Source organism: Oncorhynchus mykiss, chromosome 3 (assembly GCF_057628025.1).
Source record: "Oncorhynchus mykiss isolate SJ-2025 chromosome 3, ASM5762802v1, whole genome shotgun sequence".
NCBI lineage: Eukaryota > Metazoa > Chordata > Actinopteri > Salmoniformes > Salmonidae > Oncorhynchus > Oncorhynchus mykiss.
Window position 1 is genome coordinate 90024188 of NC_143024.1, and position 13924 is coordinate 90038111.

Sequence of the window (13924 nt, forward strand, 5' to 3'; positions counted from 1 at the left end):
GTGGAAATGAACGCCACAAAATCCACCCTTTTAACGCACAGGCTATCTTTTGGCTGGCAGCAAACATTTACTACAGACTGTGATGCGTCCACAACCACATATTCACTAGCATCACTTATTTTCTCAATTCTGTTAATCGCTTCTGCATAAGAGATTCGATTGACCGCTCTGATTTTTGTCACCTCAATCTCCTTCACGTTTACAGGGCACTCCAGGATGTCTGGATTAGTTTATTTTGTAAATATTTTCTTAACTATATTTTATGAAAACTGCATTGTTCGTTAATAAAGGCTTGAAAGTAATCATTTCACGGTAAGGTCTACACTTCACCAGGGCGTAGCCTAACGTGATCAGAAATCTCAACTAGCAAGCAAATCGCAGCAATGAAGAATTGAGTGCGTGCGCGTTCACGCGAATGGGGGATTCTGGCAGGGGGGAGATTTTCGGCACAACACCGGTCCTTGGCGTTATGCCGGAATAGGCGAGACCAAAAAAAATCGCCCCCGCACATAACTAGAATAGTCCCAGTAAGCATAATGACGTTAAAAGGACGTCTAAAATACGTATTTAAAAGACGAAGTTAGGTTCAATTTAGGTTCTGAATGGAAGGTGAAAAGGTATTTTCCATATGTTTAAATAACATTTTCCAGGAAAAAAAACATATTCTATGGATGTTGAAATCAGGTTCATTTTCAGTTCTGAATGAAAGTTGAAAATAAGTAATTTAGGGTAGCCTAGTGGTTAGAGTGTTGGACTAGTAACCGGAAGGTTGCGAGTTCAAACCCCCGAGCTGACAAGGTACAAATCTGTCGTTCTGCCCCTGAACCCACTGTTCCTAGGCAGTCATTGAAAATAAGAATGTGTCCTTAACTGACTTGCCTGGTTAAATATATGTCTATGTTTGGGCCAAATCAAGAATGGTCTAGACTGGACAAAAACTGAACCTAACATATGATTGGTTCAAATTTGGTCCGGATCAAAAATCTATGTCTGTGGATGTTGAAATCAAGGCCTGTTTGGAACTGCACCAAAAAAAGACATCCTCCTGTGCTAACTGAGGTATAACTTACAATGTTGCCTAAAATTACATGTTTATGAATGCCCATCGATGTGATAAACTTAGATGTCGGCTTGTGCTTACTGGGGTGTGGCTGGCAATGGAATTTTATGAATGCCCATCCATGTGGTAGGCCCACCATTTGTAAAACAGGAAGTTGTATTGGCTTTAATAGTTCTGATTCCTGTGACTAATTCATTTGTCTATTTAAGCTCTGAAATCAGTTAGTCAACTTCATCAGGAGTTCTCGAGCCTATTTGCAGTGTGTTTACACATAGTGGGAAATGGAGAAGTATTTGTCTTGTTTCGCTACGATCAGCTTGTCAAACATTGACCGATACAAACTTGAAACCACTGATCATGACAATGGGAGTGAAACTCCTGGACAACAGTTGTGATTGGTCCATTCCATATGGTCCATTTCACTTTGACCTGTCCTGTTGTTAGGATATGTTATTTTGTTAACATGACGTCACATATTTTATTTGATTGGGGGCCATTTAGGTTCCGGTATTTGATCTGGAGAAACCTGCATGATGTAAACAAAAAAGTGTCTGCATCCTTATATATATATTTATATTTCCAGGCTGTAGGCTATAGAAAAGGCCACACTCTTTCTACCATATCCTATATCTGCTACATGATTTACGTTAGATTAATGAAAAACATTGGTGGAGCGCTTAATGATTCCAGCAGGGGAACCCCCCCCGACACCTCCACAACCTCGCACACCAGGTAAACCAGGGCACCCACACTTAAGAGATGCGTCCCTCCACCCTGGAGAGGTGCGCAGGGAATGGACAAGCAAAATATGTTGCAGTGGGTACTGCTTATCAAATGCGGCAAAAGCACACACCTAAAAAGCCCATATGCCACTGGTTGAGAGAAATTGTAATTGTTTGTGGGCAGAATTATGTGAGGTTTTGTGTGTGTTGTTGTTGGAGGTGCATCTTGGTCAGTTTAGGTCGTTGATCGGCCGCCATATTCGGCCGCCTAATGCCCCATGTACACTATGAGCGTGCCCGACAACCTCTTTATCAAAAAACGACAGGTCCGTCAGACTTTCTTTTTCTTCATTCACCCAGTGGCAGCGGATCAGACACCAGCGGATCAGACACCAGCGGATCAGACACCAGAGGATCAGACACCAGCGGATCAGACACCAGAGGATCAGACACCAGCGGATCAGACACCAGAGGATCAGACACCAGCGGATCAGACACCAGCGGATCAGACCCCCATCGGATCAGACACCAGCGGATCAGACACCAGCGAATCAGACACCAGCGGATCAGACACCAGGAACCAATCACAGCAGGAGTTTTCTTCAGGTAAATGGTATTCAAACTGAACATCTGTCGTCACCCTTGAGATGACTACTTTGACGGGTGCTCTACAGCGAAGTTCAAAACCCAACACTTCTGTTGTTCTTTTCAGGCTCACTGCAATCTTCCTCTGTTCTTCAGAAAAACAATTAATACATTTGTACAATTTTCGACACCTCAAACGGGTTTCCCACATATGCATCCCAACAAGAAGCGATTCATTATCATTCATACACATATCCTCCACTCCAATTTTAGCCAATTTCCTTTTTGTTACAGTTTTCACTACTACCGTTGTCCATTCAGAACATTCGTCTTCATCAACTTGGCTCGACGCGCTGCTTGATTCGAACTCAGGATCCACTTCCGCCATCTTTTTCTTTAGCCGGAACCATAGTCCTCAACGAATGGACTTCTTCTTCTACGATATAATGGCGGTCCTCCAAGGTTAAAGGTGCATGCCGCCACCTACTGGGCTGGAGTCTGTGGTCAAGCACTGTTTGCAACATTTCTAAATCCTCCTACCTAACTCAGTACTTCTGAGAAAATACAAAATAACCCTACTAACAGACCCTCCCCTTCCCACAATTGCCTTCCAACCCCCCCAACTCAATGACCCCACACTTCAATCTTTCCCTCTCTTCAACATACTTACAACACACACTGTTTCGTGACCATACACTTCAGACACAAACCATTCTTGCTTGCTGACCAGTTGTAATGACGAGTCCTAAGCGCTGTCGAGCAAACACCACCTCTTCCTTTCTGATCTGACCCTTGAATCTTGGTCCACCGACATTTCTTTGGACGGCATATTTCTTTTTTTTTAACCTTTATTTAACCAGGCAAGTCAGTTAAGAACAAATTCTTATTTTCAATGACGGCCTAGTAACAGTGGGTTAACTGCCTGTTCAGGGGCAGAACGATAGATTTGTACCTTGTCAGCTCGGGGGTTTGAACTTGCAACCTTCCAGGTAACAAGTCCGCCGCTCTAACCACTAGGCTACCCTGCCACCCATATAAATGCAGGCCATTGGGCTCAGAGTCCCATCTCATCTGCATCTCTCAAAATGTCTCTGATCTTAAATTTGGTCTCACCTCTACCCAGTGGAACATTAATATCAATTATGTCTCGTTTCAAAGCTCTTTTAGCTAACTGGTCTACAATTTCATTCCCTTCCACACCTGAATGTGCTGGGACCCAGCAGAATCTCACTATCACACCCAGTGTCTCAACTCTCCATAATAACATGAATACCTCCAATAGTAAATCCCTCCTATTAGATTTACCAGATGATAAACTATTCAATACAGACAGAGAATCTGAGCATCCTATAATTCTAACAGGTTGTACGTCCTCCACCCACCAGAGGGCAGCTATTATCACCAACAGTTCAACTGAGTGTTCTGACAGTTCATCTGTCAGTCTTCTACATATCTGCACATCAAATCCAGGAAGGTAAACGCCTGCTCCTGTGCGCCACTATCTGCGTTCTACATATCTGCACATCAAATCCAGGAAGGTAAACGCCTGCTCCTGTGCTCCACTATCTGGGTTCTACATATCTGCACATCAAATCCAGGAAGGTAAACGCCTGCTCCTGTGCTCCACTATCTGGGTTCTACATATCTGCACATCAAATCCAGGAAGGTAAACGCCTGCTCCTGTGCTCCACTATCTGGGTTCTACATATCTGCACATCAAATCCAGGAAGGTAAACGCCTGCTCCTGTGCTCCACTATCTGGGTTCTACATATCTGCACATCAAATCCAGGAAGGTAAACACCTGCTCCTGTGCTCCACTATCTGGGTTTTACATATCTGCACATCAAATCCAGGAAGGTAAACGCCTGCTCCTGTGCTCCACTATCTGGGTTCTACATATCTGCACATCAAATCCAGGAAGGTAAACGCCTGCTCCTGTGCTCCACTATCTGGGTTCTACATATCTGCACATCAAATCCAGGAAGGTAAACGCCTGCTCCTGTGCTCCACTATCTGGGTTCTACATATCTGCACATCAAATCCAGGAAGGTAAACGCCTGCTCCTGTGCTCCACTATCTGGGTTCTACATATCTGCACATCAAATCCAGGAAGGTAAACGCCTGCTCCTGTGCTCCACTATCTGGGTTCTACATATCTGCACATCAAATCCAGGAAGGTAAACGCCTGCTCCTGTGCTCCACTATCTGGGTTCTACATATCTGCACATCAAATCCAGGAAGGTAAACGCCTGCTCCTGTGCTCCACTATCTGGGTTCTACATATCTGCACATCAAATCCAGGAAGGTAAACGCCTGCTCCTGTGCTCCACTATCTGGGTTCTACATATCTGCACATCAAATCCAGGAAGGTAAACGCCTGCTCCTGTGCTCCACTATCTGGGTTCTACATATCTGCACATCAAATCCAGGAAGGTAAACGCCTGCTCCTGTGCTCCACTATCTGGGTTCTACATATCTGCACATCAAATCCAGGAAGGTAAACGCCTGCTCCTGTGCTCCACTATCTGGGTTCTACATATCTGCACATCAAATCCAGGAAGGTAAACGCCTGCTCCTGTGCTCCACTATCTGGGTTCTTGGATCCATCTGTGAAAAGCGTTTAAAAGCATATAAACTTCTACCAATGTAAATGTCAACCGGTTTTCCTTTATCACTGACTTATGACCAATCTTTCCTTTTTCTCTACCAAGGTAGATCAACAACAGGATCTGGGAGTAACCATGGAGGAACATCCTCTATCAACACAGAAAACAACCTCCAACTCCCTCAAACCACTGTCATCAGCAAGCTTTCCAACTGTCCAACCAAAACCCCTGCCTTGTCTACTAGTATATTCCCAACAGTCATCTAGAACAGTAGCAGTGGGATGCTCAACCTCACAGCCTTCCAACCCAATAAGCCAATGACAATTTATTACACCATATATCCAAAGGCATCTCACCTGCCTCCACTAGTAAGACACGTACATATGTTGATTTAAATGCACCAATACATATCCTTTAAGCTATAAACCAGATTCTGTCCAGCTTCTGAATCAAAATCTTTGCTGCTGTTCCATAAACTATACACCTGTAAAAAGGGATGGATTTGAGTTGGTGCCCCTCAAAACATTGAATGTTTTTGTACTTTGCTGTTTGTGTAGCTCCAAGGTGCCCTCTATGGGCCATACACTGACACCTGTAAATGTGTGGGCACATCGACACAGAAATAATAGCATTTTAGACATTGTCACTTTTATTGGTTTTTAATAACATAATACTCATATTCAACATTAATGGAGTGTAGACAGAGGCCATAACCCACACTCACCTATATAAACAAATTATTTCTACCTTATAAAACAGTCAATAATCTGCCTTGAACCAAATTATACACAAATCAAAGCCACCAAACTGTGATACGTGATTTATTGATGACATATTAAATATGTCATCGAAGGCTTGTACCCAGAGCAATTTATACAGCCAGTCCCAACACCAGAGAGCCTGTACTTATCTATATGTGATTTATACATGTTTCTGCAAAGCATACAGTTGAAGTCGAAAGTTTACAGACACTTATGTTGGAGTCATTAAAACTCGTTTTTCAACCACTCCATAAATTTCTTGTTAACAAACTATAGTTTTGGCAAGTCGGTTAGGACATCTACTTTGTGCAACGACACAGGTAATTTTTCCAACAATTGTTTACAGACAGATTATTTCAGTTATAATTCACTGTATCACAATTCCAGTGGGTCAGAAGTTTACATACACTAAGTTGACTGTGCCTTTAAACAGCTTGGAAAATTCCAGAATATGATGTCATGGTTTTAGAAGCTTCTGGTAGACTAATTGACATGATTTGAGTCAATTGGAGGTGTACCTGTGGATGTATTTCAAGGCCTACCTTCAAACTCAGTGCCTCTTTGCTTGACATCATGGGAAAATCAAAAGATATAAGCCAAGAAAAAAAAATTGTTGACCTCCACAAGTCTGGTTCATCCTTGGGAGCAATTTCCAAACGCCTGAAGGTAACAAGTTCATCTGTACAAACAATAGTACGCAAGTATAAACACCATGGGACCACGCAGCCGTCATACTGCTCAGGAAGGAGACGCCTTCTGTCTCCTAGAGATGAATGTACTTTGGTGCAAAAAGTGCAAATCAATCCCAGAACAACAGCAAAGGACCTTGTGAAGATGCTGGAGGAAACAGGTACAATGGCATCTATATCCACAGTAAAACGAGTCCTATATCGACATAACCCTAAAGGCCGCTCAGCAAGGAAGAAGCCACTGCTCCAAAACCACCATAAAAAAGCCAGACTACGGTTTGCAACTGCACATGGGGACAAAGATTGTACTTTTTTGAGAAATGTCCTCTGGTCTGATGAAACAAAAATAGAACTGTTTGGCCATAATGACCATCGTTATGTTTGGAGGAAAAAGGGGGAGGCTTGCAAGCCGAAGAACACCAAGCCAACCGTGAAGCACGGGGGTGGAAGCACCATTTTGAGGGTGCTTTGCTGCAGGAGGGACTGGTGCACTTCACAAAATAGATGGCTTCATGAGGAAAGAAAATTATGTGGATATTTTGATGCAACATCTCAAGACATCATTCAGGAAGTTAAAGCTTGGTCACAAATGGGTCTTCCAAATGGACAATGACCCCAAGCATACTTCCAAAGTTGTGGCAAACTGGCTTAAGGACAACAAAGTCACGGTATTGAAGTGGCCATCACAAAGGCCTGACCTCAATCCTATAGAAAATTTGTGGGCAGAACTGAGAAAGTGTGCGAGCAATAAGGCCTACAAACCTGACTCAGTTACACCAGCTCTGTTAGGGGGAATGGGACAAAATTCACCCAACTTATTGTGGGAAGCTTATGGAAGGCTACCCGAAACGTTTGACCCAAGTTAAACAATTTAAAGGCAATGCTACCAAATACTAATTGTGTGTATGTAAACTTCTGACCCACTGGGAATGTGATGAAAGAAATAAAAGCTGAAATAAATAATTCTCTCTACTGTTATTTTGCCATTTCTCATTCTTAAAATAAAAATATGGTGATCCTAACTGACCTTAGACAGATAACTTTTACCATGATTAAATGTCAGGAGGTGTGATAAACTCAGTTTAAACGTATTTGGCTAAGGTCTATTGAAACTTCAAATTTCAACTGTATATACCTTCAAAAAATATCCTGATATGATACAGTGAAGAAAAAAAGTGCTTGAATCAAAAGGTGCTTTAAAATCAAAGTAGCAAACACTAGTTAATAAACATGACATGAAACACAAACACCCATCTCCTGCTACGGAGGCTCGTGGATCGTTCTGCCCGGATTGTGAGTGACTGAGATATACTTTAGGGTGCAGACAGTGAGCGTGAGGAGCGACACATTTTGTGACGACCTAGCCTAAATGTTTAATCCACAGTAAATGGTTCCCCAGAGGTGTGACCTAAATTTCCCCAAATGGGAAGCACCAGCGTCAGGTTTTTGTCTCTACAGAGAGAGCCTGTGCTTGAGAGATTGTATCCGAGATGTGTTCGCTCCTCATTAACATGACATAGGCAATATTTTACTATTCTACTGGAATATTTCACTAATGCTATATAACCGAATGTGTAGAATTAGAAACCACATTAAACATTGCCAGCTCTCTTAAATACATGGACCTGGTTGGGATCTGATACGTCTGAATGTTGTAGTGTCATGTCAATGTAGAATAATCCAGAAAACTTCATTTCCCAACAGTCATTAGTGAGTGTGTTCTGGAGTGACCTAATCTAGAAAACTTTGTTTCCCAACTGTCATTAGTGAGTGTGTTCTGGAGTGACCTAATCCAGAAAACTTAATTTCCCAACTGTCATTAGTGAGTGTGTTCTGGAGTGACATAATCTAGAAAATACCCACCATTGCTCACCACAGGGCAGGCAGAGGAACTGAAGCGTCACGTCACCCATCTTCAACAATTATTTACAAGACGTATATAAGAATATGCATGTACACTTGCACGCCTAGGCACACGCACACGCAGAACAGAAGTGTTGGCTGCAGTCGGTTTGTGAGGGTGGTTTTAGATGAATGATATGACTATGTCTCTCTCCGGATGTCAGCTGAAAATAGAACATATATAGCTATTTTGTTTTTTGAGTTGTGGAGATCAGAAAATATTTCCTAACACCTCTTGTGATGTTCCTTCTCCCCCCTCTTATTAATTATTTTGTTTTTTTTAAACCAAGGGTAAGATGTATTAACTTTTACTAACATGGTCTAATTCCTGGCCAGGGTATTACTTAAAAACTAAAAGGGTACAGACATGCTCATTCTAGGACATGAGCAGAATGACATATTGTGGACCATAGGGGTGAGACCAAGGCCGTTCCAGGACAAGCCCTGTATTTTAGAACACCAGAAACACAGTGATGTAATCAATCCAGCATGGGCCGGACGGACCCAGTCACCAGAGCACAACAGTCCAAAAGGCTTCTACCTCAGCTTCATCTTGAATTACAAACCCAACCAAGTCCAGCTTAAGGTGGGTCCACAACCGTACAGTTCAACTAAGAACGGTCACATGACCTGACGATCCATTAGGGTTCCAACCTGGAAGACCCATTTATAGGGGAGCCATGGTAACCTGCTTCAAAACAACATGCCTTAATAGGCCATCTGCACCGAATAACTGAAGAAAAGAGCAGCTGGCAAAGCTAACTGTCTGATAGCATTCATAACAGCAGGCCTACAAGCTAACTGTCTGATAGCATTCATAACAGCAGGCCTATAAGCTAACTGTCTGATAGCATTCATAACAGCAGGCCTACAAGCTAACTGTCTGATAGCATTCATAACAGCAGGCCTACAAGCTAACTGTCTGATAGCATTCATAACAGCAGGCCTACAAGCTAACTGTCAGATAGCATTCATAACAGCAGGCCTACAAGCTAACTGTCTGATAGCATTCATAACAGCAGGCCTACAAGCTAACTGTCAGATAGCATTCATAACAGCAGGCCTACAAGCTAACTGTCAGATAGCATTCATAACAGCAGGCCTACAAGCTAACTGTCTGATAGCATTCATAACAGAAGGCCTACAAGCTAACTGTCTGATAGCATTCATAACAGCAGGCCTACAAGCTAACTGTCTGATAGCATTCATAACAGCAGGCCTACAAGCTAACTGTCAGATAGCATTCATAACAGCAGGCCTACAAACTTTCTGTTAGTCTTTAGGGCAGCAGACGGATGCCGTCCTTGTCTCGTTCTCTGTCTCGTTCTCAGTCTCTTTCCATCTCTTATTCTCTGCCTTGCTCTTGCATTGATACTGCAAGATGCCTCCTTCTTCTTCTCAGAGATGGTTGTCTTGTCTTGTCCAGAGTCTTCTTGTGGATATTGGAATAGTGTTTTCTGCAGCGTAGAAACGCACTATCTAGAAACAAATTGAAAAGCAGCATAGCTCTCTGCACATCAAGTCCATTCAGTAACATCAGGGTGAATGGAGCTCTTGCACTTACCACTTCAGTGTTATCCATCCAGCCCAGACTAGTTTCCATAGATCTATTTAGCTGAGGAACTGACCCAGCCCTGCTCTCTGCTCAGAGCCTACAGGTCTAGTAGATGAAGGTGAAGATGCAGTCCTGTTGGGGGTCTGGGGGCTGGTCCAGAGGGGTGGAGGGGTACAGGGGCTGGTCCAAGGCGGTGGAGGGGTACAGGGGCAGGTGGGGGAAGTACTGGGAGAGGGTGGGCATGGGAGGGGCGCTCACACTGTAGGCCTTTAGGGACGATAAGCCATTAAGCAACGCTACATCCAGGAAGGAGACATGGAGGATAGAAGACGAGGGGTCAGTGGAGGCTAGGGACCCCATCCCGTCTATATCCTCAGTCCCAGAGGCGATTGTGAGGACCTGCTCCGGGTGTGGGGCACCCTGGGCAGCGCTGTGGACCCTCAGCCTACGGAGACCGAACAGGGCCAGGTACTGGGTGGGGATGGCCAGGGACCCGGGTCCACAGTAGGACAGGCGCAGGTCTGGCACCACACTCCCATTCAGTAGCTCTGTGAGGACCCAAGGCTCTCTGAGCCACATGGTCAAGCTACCCTGCTCCCTCAGGCCCCCAGGGGTCAGCTCTGAGTGCGACATGGTGCGGCAGCTGCACAGCAGGTTTGCCAACGCCTCGTCACAGTCCTGGATGTGGGTGGAGCAGCTGCATTTCCGCAGGCTGTTGCCGTGGGCGGCACTGTTGAAGAGCAGGGTGCTGTTGCCGGGGCCCGTGGTCGAGGCGACGGCCGTGGGGAGGAGTAGAACCCACAGAGTCCACAGTAGCCACGGCAACAGGGCAGGAGGGAAGCGACAAGAGGAGGCCCTGTTTAGAGACATCTCCACGGAAACCAAATGGACTACATCTTCACCGAGTGGATATCCTGAAGCCTGTAAGCAAATCTGTAGGATGGGAGGTGAAAGTTAAAGAGCAAAGTGTACTTTGAGATAGATTTCAACCTAATATAGACACCAAGACAAAAAAAAAAAAAAAAGCTAAATTGAAACCAAGACAAATCCTACCAGTTGGGAAAAATGTGTCAGATAGCCTTCTGCCTCTGTCACAGAAGAACTCAATCATACTCACTCGCTCAGAATAGCACATGATAAATAGCTCTTCTGTCCTACAGTAACCTAGCTGCTTCTTATTTAAAATTCCAGTTTATTGGTTGGAGGTCCGTGAGAGACAGCCAGCTGAATTCAGCTCTTTATTTCCAGGCGCCCGTAATTTAGCTTTTTTTTTTTGTTGCTCTCCAACTTTATTGGGGAGAGGTCCTTCAGGTCTTGGGCTACTGCGGATGGCATACGACTGTCTATAAAAATGCCTGCACCGTGCTGCGGTAAAGGCAGAGGCCAGCCACATTAAAACTGTCAGGAAAAATAAAACACTGCCTCTTTCTTTCCCCATCGAGGAGCAGAGGAAAAGTGGGATGAATAAAAGACTTCCAGAATAACTTTTTCCCTCTTTTTGTTTTTAAAGGAGAGGACTTTCCGATGTTGTGATTGGCATCACAGTTGGACAAAATGTACTTAGTTGTCTGAAACACGTCTGAAAAAATAGAAGGATGGCTCTGGTCACAAAGAATCCTATTTATTTATCTCTTATATAACCAGCATGTAGCGCTAATGATAGTCTGCCAGTCTGGCACTGTAGTGGCAACTGAAGTTATGTAAGAGGATATGTTTGGTTGAAAACCCAGACTAACAGAGGATTCGGCTATGTCGATCCCCTCTCCTCAGCCTAGCATCAAACATCTCCTATCCATCACAAAACATCAAGACATTCTCAGTCTTTAAACGGAATATACCATAGACCTTAAACCTAAACTAGAAGCTCAGCAGCCATGACGCCATACAACACTGTGTCAACTTACTCCCACTCTGTGCTAAGGTGTCTGACTGCTCCATGTAGCCTCTGTATCCTTCAGTCACCGGATCCCTGCTAAGTACACAGACCACAGCCCAGTCTACATTACCGGAGCCCAAGCTCTATAGACTGCTGTTCTGTTCCATTCCTATACAGACCACAGCCATGACTCACAGGTTTGCATTACTATAGAGCTCAGTGCAGCTTTACAGACTACTGTTCTGTTCCCTTCCTTCCCACTCCTTTACTGTCCCAGTCCAACTTATCCCCCTCTCTTTATGTCACACCAAACGTTGCCTCTCCCTCTGTCTCTCTCCCTTCTTCCCTTCCACTCCCTTCATTAGCTTCAAGCTCCAGCTGCTGGGCCGGATGCTGAAGGAAAGGGAGACGGGGAGGGAGAGAGAGAGGAAGGTGGCTGCTGTTCCAGTCAGCTATGAGGAGCGGTGCAGGACATTCCTCTGACATCATGTTCCGCATGCGGCCGCAAGCACCCATTGAATCCTCCCTCTCTTTCTCTTTCTCTGCCTCTCCAAATCATCCCTCTCTCCCTCTCTGCCTCTCCAAATCATCCCTTTCTCCCTCTCTGCCTCTCCAAATCATCCCTTTCTCCCTCTCTGCCTCTCCAAATCATCCCTTTCTCCCTCTCTGCCTCTCCAAATCATCCCTTTCTCCCTCTCTGCCTCTCCAAATCATCCCTTTCTCCCTCTCTGCCTCTCCAAATCATCCCTTTCTCCCTCTCTTCCTCTCCAAATCATCCCTCTCTCCCTCTCTGCCTCTCCAAATCATCCCTTTCTCCCTCTCTGCCTCTCCAAATCATCCCTCTCTCCCTCTCTGCCTCTCCAAATCATCCCTTTCTCCCTCTCTGCCTCTCCAAATCATCCCTCTCTCCCTCTCTGCCTCTCCAAATCATCCCTATCTCCCTCTCTGCCTCTCCAAATCATCCCTTTCTCCCTCTCTGCCTCTCCAAATCATCCCTCTCTCCCTCTCTGCCTCTCCAAATCATCCCTTTCTCCCTCTCTGCCTCTCCAAATCATCCCTCTCTCCCTCTCTGCCTCTCCAAATCATCCCTATCTCCCTCTCTGCCTCTCCAAATCATCCCTTTCTCCCTCTCTGCCTCTCCAAATCATCCCTCTCTCCCTCTCTGCCTCTCCAAATCATCCCTTTCTCCCTCTCTGCCTCTCCAAAATACTCCCTCTACTTCTTCCTCGAAATCCCATTTTCTGTCTGAGACTGTCACGTACACACACACACACACACACACACACACACACACACACACACACACACACACACACACACACACACACACACACACACACACGCGATAAATGAGACGATGTGGCTTGATTATTAAAAGTATGGCAACTTACAGGGAAGAGCGCTGGCAGCAGTCAGGGAGGCATATGCTTCTCAGACGTTATGATTCAGCTCTGCTCCAGACGCAGCAACTTAGCCTTCCCCATCTGTTGGCAGACACAGTGGAACTCCTCACCCGTCTAGCAGATGCAAGGGGGAGAAACAGTCAGCCCAGAGAGAGGCACAGAGGGGAGAGACAGAGAGAGAGCTGGGAAGAGTGAGAGAAGGAGAGGAGAAAGAAAGACAGACTTACTCTCTGAACATGGGACAGCACGGACAGTCTTCGGTGATGATGACACGGGACACAAATAATCTGCCCATTTTCTCCTCATGTCACTCGCTTTCATTCCCTCTCTCTCTTCTTTCTTCCCTCCCTCTTCCTCCCCACCTCCCTCTCTTATTTCCCTCGCTCCCTCTCTTATTTCCCTCCCTCCCTCTCTTATTTCACTCCCTCCCTCTCTTATTTCCCTCCCTCCCTCTCTTATGTCACTCCCTCCCCTCTTGTCGATGTTCCTCAAGCTGCCATCTGCTGGTAGAATATAATAAGCCTACTACTGAATAAATCTTTTACCATTCAGACTAATACAGACTACTTACACTATAAAAATGTCAGTATTCAAGATCATATCTATCAAATCATGTTATTTGAATACCAAACAATGAATCTGAAATGTTTTTACCCCCCCCCCCCACACACACACCATTTGTCTTCCATGGAACATTGTGACACTGGGGCTCATGGGTAAGGCCTGACAGTGTACAGAATAGAACCAAAAAATCTAAGAGATAC

The 13924-nt window shown here is 44.9% G+C and overlaps 1 protein-coding gene across 4 annotated transcripts; it reads right to left on the reverse strand.

Moving 5' to 3' along the window:
- Nucleotides 1–5605: 5605 nt before the first annotated feature.
- Nucleotides 5606–13637, reverse strand: LOC110520639 (exosomal polycystin-1-interacting protein). Of its 4 annotated transcripts, none has more exons than XM_036975290.2 (3): nt 13388–13637; nt 13149–13274; nt 5606–10814 (listed from the first exon to the last, which is right to left on the reverse strand). In XM_036975290.2, the coding sequence occupies exon 3, from the start codon at nt 10749–10751 to the stop codon at nt 9987–9989; it is 765 nt and encodes a 254-aa protein (XP_036831185.2). In that variant the 5' UTR covers nt 10752–10814; nt 13149–13274; nt 13388–13637; the 3' UTR covers nt 5606–9986. The 4 variants fall into 4 exon arrangements, with proteins under 4 accessions (XP_036831185.2, XP_036831187.2, XP_036831186.2 ...); XM_036975292.2 differs by having other exon boundaries at nt 13149–13241; nt 13388–13550; XM_036975291.2 differs by lacking the exon at nt 13388–13637 and having other exon boundaries at nt 13149–13282.
- Nucleotides 13638–13924: the final 287 nt, after the last annotated feature.